The 19,238-nt window shown below is 47.5% G+C and overlaps 1 protein-coding gene across 10 annotated transcripts in view; it reads right to left on the bottom strand.

The window, feature by feature from the left end:
* The window catches only part of Trak1 (trafficking kinesin protein 1), a 129,908-nt gene that overhangs the window by 14,299 nt on the left and 96,371 nt on the right, over nt 1-19,238 (bottom strand). For 4 of the 10 annotated variants that reach the window (XM_029554300.1, XM_029554298.1, XM_029554296.1 and 1 more), the window contains 7 exons: nt 18,908-19,038; nt 18,109-18,183; nt 17,298-17,435; nt 11,609-11,685; nt 9,993-10,229; nt 8,723-9,039; nt 1,405-1,758 (listed from right to left, as the gene is read on the bottom strand). In XM_029554300.1, coding sequence (XP_029410160.1) covers nt 1,405-1,758; nt 8,723-9,039; nt 9,993-10,229; nt 11,609-11,685; nt 17,298-17,435; nt 18,109-18,183; nt 18,908-19,038 — 1,329 coding nt within the window. Of the gene's footprint in view, nt 1-1,404; nt 1,759-6,775; nt 9,040-9,992; nt 10,230-11,608; nt 11,686-17,297; nt 17,436-18,108; nt 18,184-18,907; nt 19,039-19,238 lie in introns of those variants that run through there. The other 6 variants (XM_008849439.2, XM_008849442.3, XM_008849440.2 and 3 more) reach the window with 4 other exon arrangements.

The following is a 19,238-nucleotide window of genomic DNA, read 5'->3' as shown; positions in this document are numbered from 1 at the left end:
GTGTACGCTACCAAGTCAGCTTGGTTGCCTTTCTTAAGTGTAAACACTACAGGACAAATATTCTGCACCTTTCACTTGGTAAATTAATTCTAAAATCTCCAAAATACAAATCTACATGTGACTTGATAATACCTCTAGAGCTGACATTAAAGAAAACAGTGGGTCCAAATCAAGTCCCTTGGGATTAATGTGGGGCTGGGAGGTGCCATGGAAAACCTTGATTGATTCCTGCCTTGGATTTCATGGTGAGTATTGTGGCCTCTACAAATTAAAATTACGGATCAGAAAGATGAAAATCCTTTCTTCAAACTCTGTGACCTGGGAATGTTATGAGGATGATAGCACTGGGGTAATTCACTTGAACTCTTCTTCCCCAGACCTCTTTTTCTTCCCAGCACAGTGAGTGAGGAGGCACAGGACAGACTAGGACAGACGGGACCATATGAGGTAAATAGTAACCACATGATCCTCAGAGGCCCTGGGAGCCCTGAGTATAGTTTCTATCCTAGTGCAACTGGGGCGTGGGCCAGTCCACACACTCACATCACGGCTCCGGTGCCTGAGGAGTGGGACAGGGATTAGACAGAGTATCTAGCATCCTCTTTGGAAGAGCTCTGTGACATCTCTTAGGGTGTATCTGGTTAAAGAGTGTCACTAAAACACTTTTTTAAAAACTACTTTGAGCAGGGTGTGGTAGCCCATGCCTTTAATCCCAGCACTTGGGAGGCAGAGGCAGGTGGATCTCTGTGAGTTCAAGATCAGCCTGGTCTACATAGTGACTTCAGGCCAGCCGGGGCTACAGGGAGATCCTGTCTCAAAAAGACCAAAAAGAAAAGAAAAAGAAAAAACTTTGAACACATGAAAATGGTAACTATGCCTTCAATTGTTAAGGCAAGTCAAAAGCTGAGTTGTCTACTAAGTCATCTCAGCTCTTGAACATTCCCCAGGCTTCTGGTTTTCACATGTCCTACGGGTAACAGTTTCCCATTTGCCTTTCTCATTTCCCTAAAATTGCCCAACCTGGCTCGACTTGGAAATCTCAAGGGACTTAAAGAATCAGCCCTTCTAATGCAGGGCCAGACACCCATAACAGGAAGGAGGGAGCCCATGTTCTCAGAGCCCAGTAACCCCACTTCTTTTTAGCAGCCTCTCCTGCCCTCCTTTTCAGAATCCTGCTGGTCTATACCACTCCAAGACAGGCAGGGGTGACCCCCATTTGTCACAATGTGGAGGTATCAGGACTCTGTTAAAAACAGAACCCAAGGATGGGAAGTCTTTCCCCACGTCACCCACACAGACGAGCGGAAGCTACAGACACAGAGCCACTACGGATGGTGCCCAGGACAGAGGTGAGCATGGCCCGGAGCTCTGCCTCTGTTGGGTTTATAGGACTTATGGACGCACCCTCACCAGACCCCTCCTCCTCCTCCTCCTCCTCCAGGCCCGCTGGCAGCTCATGCATCTCCTCTGGGGAAGCTGGAGGCAGGCTTGAGAAACTTCTGCTGCCTGAGACAGTCACGTGTGCTCGGGACCTCTCACCTGAGGTCTCCGGGTGCTGAACTGGCGTGGAGGTAGCTAGGCCCGTGAGAGAAATGTGGTCACCTGTGTCATCTTCCTCAAAGTCATTAAGGCAGTACACTTCATCCAGGTCAACATCTAGTGTCCGGAAGCCCTTGGTGACCACACCGGGCCGGGGGTCCAGGATGCCCCCCAGATGAGGCTGGGCCAGTTGCTGCCAGTGGTGAAGTGTGGCTGAACCTGGCAGGAGAAAGAAGATGGGGATGGAGGGTTAGTGTGCCCTGAGAGGGAAAGGTTTCTCACCCTCAAAGAGCTCAATGTGAACCCACCAGGCCTGAGATTGCACAAGGACCTCAGGAGGGACCAGGTCACTGTGGTTTGGCCCTTCCAACTGGACAAGGGTGCTATACCCTACTACACCAGTAGGAGGTACTACTGTAAGGAACCAACAATTTTGTAAAGCAAAATATGTGGTATGTACTGTGTACCAATGTTTGCTAACCAAGTATTTTAGCCATCTAATGCCAACCCTAAAATTTAACACATCATTTTACTAAAGTAATAGACTAAAGATGGCCAACAAGCATCAGAGGCAACTTGTGTCAACTGTATACAAATAACTGGGAACAGGGGCGACATAAGTTAGCCCAGCCGAACTAGCTTTCCGACTTCCCACCCTAGACTTTCATGAGAGTATTACAAAAGGAAAGGTCAGGAGCACAGGGAGGTAAGCGGGGGGGGACCTAGCACCTCCTTCACTTCAGAAGCTACAGAGGTGAGGAACTGGGTGAAGAGGTGTGATTTAAGAATACAGTAAGTCTGCACAGAGCTCTAAAGCAGAGAGCCGATCTCCAGGGTGACACCCTGGGGCTCAGGTGACAGTCTGTGAGGTCTGCAGTAACACAGGGGAAGAGTGTCCATGACAAGCCTTAAGGTATGATGGCACCCTACCCAGAGACATGCTCCAGGACCTGGTGTATCTGGGAAACCTGGGTACTGAAGCAGAGCCCAAGGACATCTTAGTGACTCTAGTGTGCTGTGGGTGCGCCAAGCTTCTCCTGGACAGGGCAAGCCTTTTGTCCTCTTGGAACACCTGTCACACCTCACAGGATGTCTGTCCCCACTTTACAGATAAAGAAGTTACTCAAAGGCACATGGCCACAAACAAGCATCTCATGTTCCAGACAGACATTTAGAGAGGCTCTCAGAGGCAGGAGACTGCCTGTTCAGGTAGCTTCTCTAATATCAGCACTCAGGGCTGCTTGCTGTGTGGGCAAAAATCCCTCCAAGTCATCCTGTTGGAATGAAGTTGAGGAACCACAGATGCCAGGAGCCAGCTGCTAGGGTCTTAGGAAAAATTTGAAAATTAGCAATTTCAAGTTCACTTAAAAGAAAAAAATGTACACACCATGAACCTAAAAAACTCAATACAAAGGTCCACATCCATTTTAAGGGTACACAATACACCGTGTACCCTCCCTAAGGAACCTGGACCTACTGAATGGAGCTGAAAAATGCATTCTATGCACAAAAGAAAAAAAAGACATCAAAGAGGGGGAGAAGGGGGGGATGGTGTCCATACCTGTGAGAACTAGAAGAGAAGTTCTCAACCAGGGACAACCCCCTCACACACCCAGGGGGAACAATATCTGCAGGCTTTTTGGTGGTCACAACTGTAGAAGAAGATGAGGATGCTAACATCATCAGATGCAGAGGTCAGGGTGGTGCTAAACATTCCAAGATGCTCACATGATCCCCACAGCAAAGAAAGTTTGGCTCACACAGCACCCATGCTGAGACTGGGAAGCCTGGCCCCAGAGCTGCAGTTCTTAACTCTGGTATCTTTTGAGACTCTGAAGGAAGCCACTGGTCCTAAAAAAAAAACGCGTGTAGCACGAACACTGAGCAAATGTGGCCAGGTAGTTGTAGGATCCTGAGCCCCAAGGTGCAATGCATCACTGTTTCAGAAAGCTAGCTGGTATCAGACAAGGCGGTATGGTGTGCTTCTGTGTGTTTACATGCAGCATGCTGCTAGAGGGATAACTGGAAGTCCTCTAGAAGCTATCCTGTTAGAGGACACTCTAACTTCATACTGTAGAAAGGAACCTACAATCCACTTTGTATGTAGTCCAGCGTGACGTTTTGAGTTACTGTAACCTAGTTGTAATTCAGATGGGACTTGGGAGGAACTTAAAACTTAGTGGCCTTTAGTGTATGTGAAACTCCCACTAGAGAGAGAGAGAGAGAGAAAGAGAGAGAGAGAGAGAGAGAGAGAGAGAGAGAGAACCAGAGTACCAGAGGCTGTAAGGAGAGGTACTAGCACCATGGGTCTCTGGCAAGGCTGACTTGAACAGAGGAACTAGACCAAACTTTGGAATGACTGGCTGCCTTCATTTGCCCTCCCGACAGGAGAGGAGATGGATGGCAGGTCTCTGGGGTGTTAACCTGCTGTCTTCTGATTGTTGGCTCTCTGAAAAAAGCACAAGCTTGGAAGACTCTAATCTTGTCTAGTTATTGGCATTCAAAGTGATGGGCAGTTTAAGCTTGGGTATTCTGGTTACAGCATCAATTCACTATGACATGTGTGTGTGTGTGTGTGTGTGTGTGTGTGTGTGTGTGTGTGTTCATTCACTCTGTTTTACACGTAGTACAGCAATTCACTGATCAGAACCACCCTGAGGCACAGATTCTCACTCAGACTTTACAAGTGGGGGAATGGAGGGTTCCTGAAGCTAAGTAACTGAGTTAGTGCTGAGCAAGTCAGAACATGGTGCTTTGCCAGGAACCTGGGCTGAGAGGGCAGCAGGGAAGAGATGGGGTACATGGACAGCAGGCCTGGCCTCCAGCTGGAGGGATAGGGTACATGGACAGCAGGCCTGGCCTCCAGCTGTAGAGATGGGGTAGATGGACAGCAGAGCTGGCCTCCAGCTGTAGAGATGGGGTAGATGGACAGCAGGCCTGGCCTCCAGCTGCAGAGATGGGGTACATGGACAGCAGGCCTGGCCTCTAGCTGCAGAGACGAGGTACATGGACAGCAGGCCCGGCCTCCAGCTGTAGAGATGGGGTACATGGACAGCAGAGCTGGCCCCCAGCTGTAGAGATGGGGTATATGGACAGCAGGCCTGGCCTCCAGCTGTAGAAATAGAATGCATAACCCACAGGAGAACATCCAGGTGAGACTCTAGAGCCCAGCAGGAAACACACTGCTTAGGGTTCCTCTGCCACCCTCAGAGCCCCTATCCCACTGCCCATGTGCTGGCTTACAGAAGCTCACCAGAAGAATCCTTGCGTCAGCCTGTTATAGCCGACTTGGGCCTGCACCTGTACCCAGGGTATATGTGGATCCATGTCTACCTCATTTCTACCTTTAGAAAGGGAAGGAAGGTGAAGATAAGAGATGGGAAAGTGAGGAGAATGTTGGGGAACACCACCTCTCCTCACCCTTCCACAAGAAGGGATGATCACAATCCACTGGGGAAGGACTCTGGGTTCTGGCAACAGTCTTAACCAGTCTCAATCCTCTATCTTTTAGACAGTCCCTCCCCCAACCACCCCCTCTCCCTCAGATGGACTCAAGAAACAAGTTCACCACGAGTCTTCTGAGTGGCGTAAAGAAGGCTATGGCAACAGTTGGAGTTCTTGCATTGCCTGAAACTGCCAAGGAAATTCAACACAGGTTCAAGTAAAAGATGATCCCAAAAGGCATCCAAGATGGACTTGGATTTTTAACCCATGCTTGGGAGTCCCTTACATCGGAACAGCCAGGCTTTATTGGGCTTAGTGACCATTGGCTACCCTGTGTGTGTAACTCCTTTTGTTTGCATGATCACTCCACTGTCTCCATTTTACCCCATTTTACAGATGAGGACACTGAGCATCTGGAGGGAAAGTCACTGGCCAGAGGTTGCATTAAATAGCAAGTGGCCCATCTAGGATCAAAAGGAAGGCTAGCTCCAGTGTTCATTCCCTGATAGTCTCAGTGGGGAAGACGCCTCCCACAGCCAAGAGCAAGCCCAGTTGGTGTTTGTAATCACCGAGTGGGTGTTTTCTATTCCATAGACATGAAGGCCATCTCAGCTTTGACTATGATCTTATGCCAACAGTGGGGCTGTGCTTCTCGGCCCCAGGGTTCCCAGAGTCCAGAGCCTAAGCAGAAGCCCTCTCACCTCCCCACCCTGTGGCCTCCATGCCCTAAACCACTCTGTAGGAATTCTATACACCTCCTGGCTACCTGAAAGACTTCAGTCTTTCCATTGATAATGGGAGCAAATTTAAAAGTGAGTATGAATCATACCTCATTCAGAGCAGAGCCCAGGCTGCCTCTTCCCTCTCCTTCAGTCTCTTTCCCCAGCCTGGCCTCTTCCCCATGTCCAATACAAAGCAGGAGAATCTGTGCTAATTGTCAACTTCCCATCATTTACTCCACTAAGATCTGCCCAGCCACATGAGAACAGGCAACCAGGCAAGGAAAGAGGTGAACCTTTGTGCCCCTGATTGGCATGATGACCAAGTTCTATTGAATAAGAGAGATTATGGAAGGAAATGTAATTCTGGTCACTGTCTCTTCCCCCTCCTTTCCTTGCACACCCTACTGTTCCCTCTAAAAAGCCTTCCCATAATCACAGAAGGGGGAACCACATCTCCATATGTCAGAGGGGCACAGGGGCTTAACAGAGTACAATCCTCCTGATAGTAAGCCCACAGCGTGAGCTTCCCCAATTACACACTCATCCCTGCACTTGGAAATTCTATCCTTGTTGTAAATAAAGAAGGAAATACAGGAAAAGGAATGGCACCGTCTCAGGCTTTTTAAGGTGGATCTCTCTCTCTCTCTACATGTTTGTTCTTCACCTGCTCACAGTCTGTAAGGCCGGATGAGGCGATGAGCACATTCTTCACACATGGCTCACAGCTCCTCTGACACAATTAGGAGATGGCAAGGTGGATGGAACGGGAAGAGGAGACGTAGATGGAGCACACTGGTTGGCTTTGTGATGATCCCAGCCAATGGTCTCCAGGGACTGCACCCCAGGTACCTTTACCTGGACTGCTGGAGATAAAAGAAACACTACCAGTGTCTCATTGGGCCAATGGAAGTGGAAGTAAGACCATGACCCCAGCATGTGGGTCCACATCTTAACACTGGTAACTGGGTAACTGGGCCCCTTACACTTGAGCACCTGACTGAGGAGCAGGTTTGACATGCCTGAGTTTGAATAAGCACCTACAGGATGTCAGGCACAATGCAGCATGTACTATGTTTATTCCTCACCACAATCTTGTTTGACACCCATCAGCCTACATCACAAAGGAGGGAAACAGCTCAAAAGGAGGGCTAACTTCCCCAACACCACAGTTACAGTGTACAGAAGCTAAAGCCAGCAAGACTTCTATGCCAACACCCCACCTTATCAGAGTAACCCCAATAACACAAACATTGATTGTGGGGGCAAAAGAAAATATTAGTTGTATTTTAAGACAGAAGTCTGAGAACTACAAAATGGAGCCAAAAGGATCTATGTCATGAGGCTGTGTTACAGGCCATGGTGATAACATGACTTTTTAATGGCAGTAATTTAACTTCCTGAGGACCAGGGTGCTATAGATGAAATTCAGCTTTCAAAGTTGAGTGGGATTTCTTCCTATTCTGTTAACTTGGCCTAAAAATGCTATAATCCCAGTCACAAGGTTAGAAGAAATCAAGAAGAATTGGTCAAAATAAATTTTTCAAAAATCTCATTCTGTGATGTACTTGGAACATGAACTTCAGAGCATGTTTCTGGGTGATCTAATGAAACATAGTAAGATATGGAGAGAGACAGAGATGATAAAAGTCTAATAATCTTTGGGAGACAAAGGAAACAAAAAAGAAAAGAAAGGCAGAAAATAAAACTGCAGAAATGGAAGATTTTATTCAAAGAAAAACAGACATGATAGCAGATCAGAAAACAATTCCCAAGCTTACAACTGAATAAAATGAAAAGAGCAAGGCGTCCCTCCCCTGGACCCAGGGAGGGCTGAAATTAAATAATGAAGACGTGATTATGAAAACAGAAGAAGAAGAAAAAAAAAAAAAAACAGTCCCCATCTGCTGTCTTTCTCTGGAAAACACAGGGACCAAAACAAAGTTTACAGCCTGCCTGCCCAACACTGTCCCCAGGGGCAAAAATAGGGGCTTTTGAGGTGAAAATAATTGTTCTCCTTTTAAACACAGAACACAAGTTTTTACCCGTGTGAATAAAAAATAATCTGTGGAATTAAATTTTCACAGTGGGGAGTGCAATTAGGTTAAAATATCCAAAGACATTCTTAGAAGGGATGATACTAACAGCTGAGAAAAATACTGACATATAAACATTTGGTTTTATATCAGTAACAAAATAGAGGATTCTAAAGCACCTCCTCCAACTCACATGGGTTTCCAAACTAAAGAAGGGAAAAATGAAAACTCCACACATTGGGTGGTTCTTGGCAGGGCAGCATGAGCCCCAGAAAAAACATTCTGTAATAGCCAATTCAACAAAAGGAAAAAGGGGAGGTTTTCTACGAGCTCGGTCTTCTAAGAAGCCCAGATACCATTAATAAAAAGTAAAAGACCTTTGGAAAGAGGCTTAAAGGAGTCTAAACTAGCTGGCCCCCACCACTACGCCTCCTTTCTGCCTCCAAACTGCAGACTGCACACCTTCAGAAAGCCACTCCCTCTTTCTAAAAAATAGGTCACAGCTCACACAATGCTTCCAAGTGGTTACTGGGCAGAAACCTACTTACAGTGTTCGCTTGGTGCTACTTGTCAGCATAATTTCTGAGAAGTCAAAGCATTTCTTTTTCTACCTTTCTCGGACCCTCAGGCATGATCCAGAAATAGTTTCTGTTGTAGAGAGGGTGAATGGTCACCCCGGGGTCTGAAGCAATGCACCTGCCGCTAGATTGTGGCTCCTAAGGCACTAAAGGCAAAAGAGAGAGACTTGGCAGGCCACCTCCCTGGGGTGGGTTCAGTTACCCCAGGACTGCTCAGCTCAACCTGCGATGCAGAGGTTGCAGAAACCAAGGCCACCTCAGAGGAACTCAAACCAGCAGCGTGGGTGGCTGTCTCGGAAGAAAAAAGAATATGTATGACAGCAGTGGCCCGCTTTCCGGTGATGGATCAGGGCCCAGAGCGAGTCGCAGAGGAGGACAGAGAGGGGCCGCGGCCCCAGGTGGTCACCTTCGAGCGGCTTTACAATCTGCAGCTTCTCGGGCAGGTAGGAGCGGCTGCTGAAGGACATGCCGGAGAAGCCGGTGAACTCGGAGAAGCGAGAGTGTGTGCCCAAGGACATGATGCTCTCGGTGGGCGTGAGTGAGCCGCTGCGCAGCTCCCCCTTCTCTGCCAGCTCACGCAGCTTCCGCTCCTGCTCCTCCTCGAAGAACCTCCGCTCCGACAGGTAGTTCTCCCTGCGCAGGGACAGCCGCCTCAGGGCCGTCTCCAGGTCGTGGGAGCCCGGGGTGCCCGGCGTGCCGGGCTTCTTACTGCGTTCCTCGTTCCTGGGGAAGAGAAGGGGGTAAGGACTGGTGGCCAGCAGGGGGCGCTGGTCACCCTGGTTCTAGTAAGTGCTGTGCACGGATGGGACGTGGCCTAGATACCAGAGCCAGCCATGGGCATGCTAATCAGGACAGGGAATAAACATCTGCCCTGAAGAAGGACTTCTGAGTCTGATCTAGTTTATCTTAGTGCGGACCATCGCACCAGGACAGACAGAAAATTTGCACATAAAATTTTCCTCTTTTTATAAGCATCTTTTTGGTCATTTAGGAGGAACCCTCCTTCAGGTGGCTGTTCCTGGGTTCCAGAGGGCAGCTGATTTAGGAGAGCCGGCTTTTTCCTATTACATGAAAGGGGCTGAGCGCTCAACTCTGAGTGAATCCATTTCTGATTATGGAGTTCCCATAGTATGGCTCAACTGGTCCAAATAATTCATTTTAGTAAGTGCGAGGACCAGAGTCAAGGACCAGAGTGTACAGGGTGGACAGTGGAGGTGGGTCTGCTAGGCTCTGGGACAGAGGAACTGACTATCCTTAAGGAAAGCCCGCATCCCAACAGCCCCCAGCATTCCACTCATGAAGCAACCCAGAGAGCTCAAGTCCCCCTCACCCTTACAGTATCCAAACTACAAAGGGTCAGGAAGGGGTTGTCATGAAGCAAATGTCTATTTTTTTTGCTTAACAGTGATGATTCATGGGAAATAATATTCGTTGATCCTCCCCTTCAGCGTGTTATTAAAAAACACATTTCTGGTATCAACTTGACAAATCTCTTTAAAAAAATATCTGTTATGGATAAAGTGGATAGATGGGATCTAGAGAAGTCCAATGTCAACAATCACTGGGCTCTGCTCACCCACCTCTCTCTCTCTCTCTGATGGTGACCCAACCCCCCATTCAATCTGCACTACCTCTCCCCTCTGAAACAGAAAGATAAAAGCCCCTAGCCTGCTCACCCCAAGTCGGCTGCTTCAGTTTCCAGGAGGATGCTGTTAGTCTTGTTATCAAGGACCACATTGCCGACGTCGCTGCCATAGAAGCTGGAGCGGGGGGTGCTGACGCAGCTGGACAGGAGGGAGTTCATGGCCGAGGACTGGTTGGAACCCGGGATGTTCATGGGGGAAGGGGTCAGTGATCTCTGCTTGACCACTTGGTTGATGTTTCTCACCGTCTCAAAGACACGTTTCTGGTGGCTGGTGAGAACATAGCAACCATGAGCAAGGACCTGGAGGTAGACTCTCCCCAGATGACCAACACCAAAATAGCACCTCCAGGACCTCCCAAGTAGCCTGCTGGGCTTCAGTAACCTGAGGACTTCAGTGTTCCTTAGGGTACAGGGTGCATCCTTCATAGTATGGTATCAGGAAACTTAATACCCACTGAATCTAAGTCCCACTAGTGTAGTCATGCATAAAGGTGCAGCTAGCCCAGATGACACAGCTTATTACACCCCCAAAACCTGAGCTACAAATAAAAGCACCCAAGCACTATTTTTGTGGGTAGCACATTTCTTCTCTCAGATCTACACAGAATGCAGGCTCCAGGGAAGCAATGTTCACTGTGGGACATATGGAGTGCAACAAATATCTGTAGAATCTGTAGAATGTATTGAGTATGTGTGACTATTCATATAATTAAAAAGCAAGTCTTAAAATCAGCTTAAACATCTACCATGAGATGATAAAATACCCTACTTGTCTACTTTTAGAAACTGCTATTTCTAAAAAGCAGAACCACACTTTGATGTTAATATGCTCGCTCTCTTTAGGGAACCACGTTTCTGGAATGGTTGCTTCCTCTAGGGGCACAGGAAGTTTCACACACACACCAAAGTCACTGGGGCACCTGCCACTCAGTGTCTCATTTAAGTTTTGTCAATGGAGTTTGAGTAGAGTGAAAGCAAGGTCCCTGGGTCTGCTAAATGTCCCGGGGCAGGCTGAGCCAGCATCTGAAGTAAGGACAGATGGGGAGGCAGAGATCCTAGGGGCATTCAGAAGAAACGGGAGCCTGGCTCACACCACTGGAGTCCCTGTCTCATTCTGTTTTGTTAATTTTCTTAGTAGATATTAAAACTTTTTAAAGTAATGCTTTTCACTAAAGGAAAAGAGAGATTGATAGAGAGATGGGAAACATGGGCCCTTTTCTACCTCCCTGAAGTTGATCATGTAACTTATTTTTTTGAGACAGGGCCTCATGTGTCCCAGACTGGCCTTGAACTCACTATGTAATCAAGGATAATCTAGAACTTCTGACCCTCCTGCCTCTGCCTCACAAGTGTTGGGATTACAATATGCACCACCATGCCAGGTTTTATGTAGTGCTGGGGACAGAACTCGGGATTTCATGCATGCTAGACTAGCACTCTATCAGCTGAGCTACAGCCCCAGCCCTCATCACGTGACTTTAAAAACCTCCTAAGAGGAGCTGGATATATAAGACATGCTCTCTTATTTCCCTTAATCCAACCGGGAAGGATCACAATGGTGCCTGAGGCCCACATGTTGCTAGTGTATGAACATCATAGGTCCTAAGTCAGTCTGTACTTGGAACAATAAAAAGTATGTGACCATACGTGATGTCTGGAGACTCGGGCTCTTCCAGCTGCAGCTCCTTGCGCATCGTTCCCTCAATCTCCGCTGCCAAGGAGTCCTGGGGAAAGCCAGAAGACACATATCAGGTGAGCAGTCTCAAAAGCTCTGTTTCTAGATAAGGTTTGAGGCTGGAGGAGCCGTACGAGAGCATCCATAAACCCCACAGTACAACACAAAGTTAAGAGCATTCTCCACTGACAGGGACCCGGCTGAGTCATGGCCAAAGCAGGTTCTGAGCACACAGCACCTTTGTGTGCAAGTATACAGCCTCAAGTCACAGGAGGCTGAGGGTCTGACAGCAAGTCTCTGGCTCCCTTGGTCAAATCACATAGCTGAAATTGTGGCCACAGTGGGGAATAGAGAGCTCATGGGACACAGGAAAGTGTGTTCTGAATGATGGGGACATGTCCATCTCCAAATATCTCCATGCTTCCAAAAGGCCCTGTATGGCCTCATAGCCCCCATGGGCTATATTAAGTTGTCCTCCCAGGTCATCAGGTAGGCAGTTCTGGACCCCTAAGATTATCAAACACAGGACAGACCAAGATTTACAACTCCAATTCCTAGGCAGGCTCTCTGGCTCTGCAGGGGGAAAGGTCCCTGCCAGCATGAACTGAGTCATGGGTAACTCTGAGCCTTGTTTGGCCTCCTTCAAGGGAAGGTCCTCTTCCCACCAGCTAGCCATGACCCATCCTAACCATCTCCCCACCAGCTAGCCATGGCCCACCCTAACCATCTCCCCACCAGCTAGCCATGGCCCACCCTAACCATCTCTCCACTAGCTAGCCATGGCACACCCTAACCATCTCTCTACCAGCTAGCCATGGCCCACCCTAACCATCTCCCCACCAGCTAGCCATGGAGCACCCTAACCATCTCTCCACCAGCTAGCCATGGCCCACCTTAACCATCTCCCCACCAGCTAGCCATGGAGCACTCTAACCATCTCTCTACCAGCTAGCCATGGCCCACCCACCCTCACCATCTGTACAGGAAATATGGAACTGCTGTTTCCAGGAGGAACCTTATATTTCCTCTCTATAGACAGCCTCTATCCTCACTACCACCACACACACACACACACACACACACACACCTCAACTCCTTAATTTTTACTAGTTTTCTTGAGCACACAATTTCCCTTCCAGGGAGGCCATGAGTCTCAGTTTCAGGAGAAGGCCCGTAGTCTCTGAGGGGCTTCTTGCTTCCCAAGGATGCTAGGTGAGATGGACATCCCCTCTCAGCTTCCACCCATCCCTATCTGAGGCATGTGACCTTCAGTTCATGTTGTCTTTTTTTGCTTTGTTTTGAAACAGTCTCACGTAGCCCAGGCTGTCTTTAAATTTGTTTGCTATGTTGTCAAGGATAAACTTCTGATCCTCCTGCCTCTACTTCCTGAGTGCTGGATTACAGATGTGCACTAGCAGTCTAGATTTATGCAGTGCTAGAGACTGAACTCAAGATTTTGTGCATGCCAGGCAAACACTTTATCAACAGAGCATGATAGATGCTTACTGGTTAGTATGTAAGGAAAGCCTGCTGAGCACCCAGAGGCACTGATGTGGGCCCACCTGAAGGGAGAGCTAACTCCATGTAACCAATGTGGCTTTCTGATTGGATGGGCTGTCCTCTATTATCCCTGTTCAACACAGAAGCCACAGTGGCTACAAAGCCCTTGAAATGTGGCCAGGGTAACCAAAGAACTGAATGAACTATATTTAATTTTAATTGATTTGGCTTTACACAGCCTTCAGTGGTCAGTGCTTCCCAACTGGTAGCACACAATGCCTCTGGAATACCACAGTCCACAGGAATATTCCAATAAGGAGCTGTAGGCAAGTGTGGAAAGGCCAGAGGAGCCAGCAGGAGGCTCAATCCACGATGGATGAGTGGGGGCACTGGCAGTTCTTACCACAAATTTTATTCACGATTACTACCTGGTGTGTTTCTAGTGACTGGCTTCCCCAGGGACGTCTGAGGTCTGTGTCATCCAGTGTATTTTTCTTTGCTTCTTTTCATTATGTATGTATGTTAGGCGGGCACGTGTGAGTGCACTTATATATGCCATCTATGTGCATGTGTGGAGGCCGGAGGGCAGCCGTGGATGTCATCCTCAGAAATGCCATTCACCTCCTTTAATACAGAATCTCTCATTGGAATGGGGCTCGCTGACTAGGCTAGGCTAGCTAGCTGGTGAGCCCTAGAAATCCTGATGTCTCTATCTTCCTAGTGATGGGATCACGAGTTCGAACCACCATGCCGAGCTTTTTTATATGAGCTTTGGGGATTGAAGTCAGTGCATAGCAAGCACTTTACAAATGAGCCATCTCCCAGCCCCATCATTTTTGTTTGTTCATTTGTTTATTGAGATGAGACAGAGTCTCATTATGTAGCCCTGGCTGTCCTGGAATTTGTTAGCTACGTAGACCAGGCTGGACTCGAACTCAGAGAGAGATCCACGTGCTTCTGCCTTCTGAATGATGGGATTTAAAAAAGAGATGGTTCAGCAGTTAAGAGCACTGACTGCTCTTGCAGAGGACCCGGGTTTAATTCCCAGCACCCACATGGCAGCTACAAACCATCCTTAACTCCAGTTCCAGGGGAATCTGAAACCCTCTTCTGACCATCTCAGCATTGCATGACATGGGTGCACTTACATACATGCAGGCAGTACACTCATACACATTTTTTAAAAAAAGTATAAGCCACCATACCCAGTCCATAACAATATTCCTAAATGAATAAAATAATTAAGATGACAGAACAGATTAGTAATTTGCTTCTATCATCTATCTATCTATCTATCTATCTATCTATCTATCTATCTATCTATGTATCTTCATCATCATCATCATCATCATCACCATCATCTATCTATCTATCATCTACTCTGGCATTAAGACTGTAGGGTAGTCAATACTGACTACCAACTTTACAGGATCTACAATCACATAGAAGACAAGACTCTGATAAGTCTATGAAGAAACTTCTAGATAAGGAAGACCCACTTTAAAGGGGTCCTGAACTGAGTAAGAAGAAGAAAGTGAGCTGAACACCAGTGTTCACCTCCCTCTGCTTCCTGACTGCAATGTGACATGACCAGCTGCCTCACACTCCTGCCAGCACGCCTTCCCTGCCATGGTGGACTGCACCCTCCAAGTATGTGCAAAAATAGATCTTTCCTCCTTTGAGTGACTTCTATCAGGTACTTGGTCACAGCGATGAGAAAAGTTACTAATACAGACTGCTAATTATATTGTAAGGTGAGTGAGACCTAGGGTATTTGGGGGGCATCTGCAGCTCTGAACTGTGCTGTGAAATGCCTGTGCTCTCTACAGATGTTCACAGGAGAGGTGATAGCACTGTGGTTTCCTAGAAGAAAGGAGTACTGAACACAGGAATTGAAGAAATAAGAGTTTTTCCTCAGGCTTCATGCTTCCCCCTTCCCAATTCTACCTATGGATCGCAGATTAAGAACTCCCGCCATAAAGCAACAGAACTGGGAACATTATTGAGGAAAAACTGCCCCTGACAGAATGGCAGGGAATAAAAGAGGTAGATCTGGACATTCAGGTGTAGAAACACGGGCATGCTGCGATCTTTAGCCTGCTTTGAATGCCTTTAGTGCATGGCGCACTTTCAAAACAACCATCTTTAAAACCCAGGCTTGCCAAGAGCTATAGAAAAAGGCAAACAAAAGCTTTCAGTAAATATGAAAACTGAGAATCTCTCCAGGAGAAAATGAAATGCACATTCACAATTCAACTTTTCCCATGCGATGGTTGGCTTCCTTTTCTTTTAAAATTTCATGTAGCTAGTGTGTGTGTGTGTGTGTGTGTGTGTGTGTGTGTGTGTGTGCGTGCGCGCCACGTGCCTGTGAAGGTCAAAAGACAACTTTCTCCTTCCATCTTGCTGAGGCAGGGCCTCTCTTGTAGTTTCTGCCATCCCTCAGAATTCCATGTTAGGTGGCCTGCAAGCTTCTAGCAGGTTCTCTGGTCTCTGCCTCCCATCTCACTGTAGGAGTGCTGGGATTACAGATGTATACCATCACATCTGGCTTTCTATGTGGGTTCTGGGGATCAAACTTAGGTTGTCAGTCTTGTGCAGCTAATGCTTTTATGGGCTGGGCCATCTCCCCAGCCCTGGTTCGGTTTTCAAAAACAGTTTTAACCCTTCACCCATGCTCCTATAAGTTACCCCAATAAACTCATTGGTTCACCAAGCTGGACTTGGATGGAACTATTTCCTTGGGCTGCCATTGCCCTCTCTATCTGGAGTAAATAGAAAGAGATTTCCTAGGGAAAGTACCATGAGATGAAGTTTCTCTCTAAAGCTCTTCTCAACTAGTGAGATGGCTCAGAGGGTAAAGGTGCTCGCTGCACAGGCCTGATAACCTGAATTTGAACCCTAGAACCCATCTAAAAGTGTTAGCAAATAACCAACCTCATAAAGTTGACCCTGACCTCCACACATGCGCTGTGGTTTGTATGCACACACCCTATACACAGTAATAACACATAACGTTTAAAAATTTTTAAAGCTCTTCTTGCCTCAAAGATAATTTGGTATTCTGTCAGATCATTGAAACAAAATCTGAATATACAGGGACTCTTTGTAGTTTTACTTCAGGCCATCTGCCTGTCATCCATCCACCCATATGCAGTCTCTGCTGAGCATCTACAATTCAGCAGGCACAGAACTGTGTGTGGTACACAGCTAAGACATGGCCCCCACCTTCAAGAAGCTTTAGTCTGCTCGAATATAAAATGAGCTCTCTTCCTTGTCAGCAAATGTCATAGGGAAATGAGTGAGCGGCCCAGACCTGCTGTTGCCCAACTTCCATGAAGAGATTAAACTAGAAACCCTCTTTGACTACCATGTTCCCCCCAAAGTCCAAACATCAAACAAACCAGGCCATGGCTAAAGAAATAAGATCATGAGGAGATACTATGAAGGGAATGCAAAAGTTGATTTCAGATCCCAGACACTAAAAGCCACTAAGAGAAGGGTTAATAAACATACAAAGAATCAGCAGAGGTTCACAGGCAGAAATGGAGGATGTGCTGTGGGGCCAACCAGCAGTCACTACAAAAGTCAGAAACAGTTGTTAAGTAACGTGTAACCAAACGAAGTTCCCAGTAAACATATCTCTTAACAGCAGGAGTAGGGAAGATAATAGATTTGAAGAGAGAAAATCATGACCCGATTTATCTTAGGGAGTTAGGAAGACACCAGCTGCGCTCAAATGTCTCTGACATTAAGTCCAGGTCCAGGGGCTGGAGGAAGAGTTCAGTGGTTAAGAACACTGGCTGCTCCTGCAGAAGACCCAGGTTTGATTCCCAGCATCCACATGTCAGCTAACAACATCTGTACCTCCAGTTCCAGAGGATCCAACGCCCTCTTCTGATCTCTGTAGGCACTGCATGACCTGGGTGCACCTACCTCCATGCAGGCAATACACTCATACACATAAAATAAACATAATAAATAAAATATTAAAAAAAAACAAGTCCAGGTCCAAACCGCAAAACAAGCAGTTCACTGTAAAGAGGCAGCTCTGGTGGTCAGAACGGACCATTCAGAGCCGTTATCCTGCACTGAGGGCAAGCATATGGCAAGGTGAGGGTGTGGGCAGAAGGGGACAGAGGGGAATGGGGAGCACCAGCTCACCATGGGAAACAGGCCCAGTGAGTGGTAGCGCCGGGATGTGGTGTTGGGCATGGTCTTGTTCCGCAGGTTCTTGAGCTCCTCCTGGGCCTCGTGCAGCATCTCCATGCACTCTGCATACTTGTCCTCCAGCTCACGCAGCTACAGAAGAGAGAGGCAAAGCATCAGGACCTCCACAGGACCTGTGGACACTCAGGTGCTTACACCATCCCTCCCCACCCAAAGGCCAGAAAGACACAGCCAACTGAGTCCTCAGCACCTCACTGAACCTGCTGCCCTGTGGGCCTGTGGCAAACTAGCAGAGTCCTTAAGGCTGGATTTTCATTTTCACTTGGGGCAAGCTTCCAGGCCTAAAACATTAAGAGTATACAATCCAGATAGGTCACTAACATCAAAAATGGCAAACTAGCATGCCCTTGTTTCAAACTGCATTTTGTTATTGTTGCTGCTTTCTGAGATAGGGTCTTGTTATACAGCCCAGGCTAGCCTCAAATTTCCGACAGTCCTCCTGCCTCAGCCTCCCAGGGGCTGGGATTACGGTGTGTACCACAACACCCAGCTTCAAGCCACAACTTTGAACAGGTTCCTTGCATATGCCTGTGCTATGCTCTAGTCACTTATTTGGAAGCTAGAAAGTGCCAGGCCCTGTACTGGTGTTGAACCCAGTAGGCACAGAACTGAGATTTTCTTTTTAAAAGATGCTAAATTCAATATTAAAATGCCTGTTATGAGGGGCATGACCTAAGCTTGCCAAGGGAGATGGATGCACCTTCACTGGAACCTGTGGTGCTAGAGAGGAGTCAGGGATACCCACCTCGGCTGTGAGCTGTCGCTGGGCATCCTTCGCAGCCCCCAGGTGCTGGACCAGCTCTTCATTTTCCACCGTGCACTAAACATGGCGAAGACAAGTCACGTTCTCTGTTAAGGCACTCAAGTCGGCCCAACTTTCCCCTCTTGCTCCTCAATCTGTTAGAAGCTCACCTTTCTACAGTGAACTGTGTACCTCACTCTGCAGCAAATGTTGCCTTTTCTGTAACTGTGAAGCCAAAGTCTTTCTTGCATCTCTATTTATTCTCCATAGCCCAACTTCCACTTCCAAAGTAATGGTTGCTCTCTGGAAGTCCATCCATCCTCCCTCCCTCCCCCTTCTATCCCCGTTCCTCTCCACTTTCTGTCTTTCCGTCTTTCTTTTTCCTAATTTTCTCAGCGGCATTTCATCTCCTTCTTCCCGTAAAAGCCTCATATGAGAAATGAAGTTGCTTTTTGATGCTTTATTGTAAATCTCAAGGGCTTTGCTCTGCTGTGGGATGTAACTGATGAATGAAGTAAAAGCCAATACCAAGCTCTATGATCCACAAGTTAAAGGCTGAGACTGTATCTATAACACCTTTCTTATGAATGTTACAAATTTACAGATTCGTCTCAGGAAACAAGATCATAAACAAAACCTCTGCCAACTCAGGGCAACCAGGTTGCATTCCTGAACCCACTAAGCCTTTCTTCCAGAGGAACAGCACACTTGGTTCCCTTAGGTAGGGAACTGTTCACTACAGTAACTTCCCCTGCCCATTAAGCACAGCCACTGTCACATCAGCCCGACATGGAGGTCTTACAGCTTTTGCCTTCTTCTGCAGGTCCACAATCTGCGACAGCAGGTGCGTGATCTCCTCCTGCTGACGGGCAGCATCTTCTGTCTTCTTGGCCAGCTCCTCTGAGATACTCGCAATCTGGACATTGGCATCCCCTGAAACGAACAAAAGACAAGCATGTGACCGAATTGGAAAATCACACGCAGACTGAGAAGGACACCATCTTTACAGGGAGGAGTGGAGTAGAGGTGAAGGGATTCACAGAGAGCATCTTCCCACATGGTGACATGGCTTTTTCAGGGCTGCGATAAGGAACCTAGTCTTCCCATGGGCCTATCACTCCTGAAAGGGCTGA

Source organism: Nannospalax galili, unplaced genomic scaffold, assembly GCF_000622305.1.
Source record: "Nannospalax galili isolate Female #2095 unplaced genomic scaffold, S.galili_v1.0 scaffold443, whole genome shotgun sequence".
In the NCBI taxonomy this organism is placed as follows: Eukaryota; Metazoa; Chordata; class Mammalia; order Rodentia; family Spalacidae; genus Nannospalax; species Nannospalax galili.
This window is presented reverse-complemented; position numbering and strand designations above follow the sequence as displayed.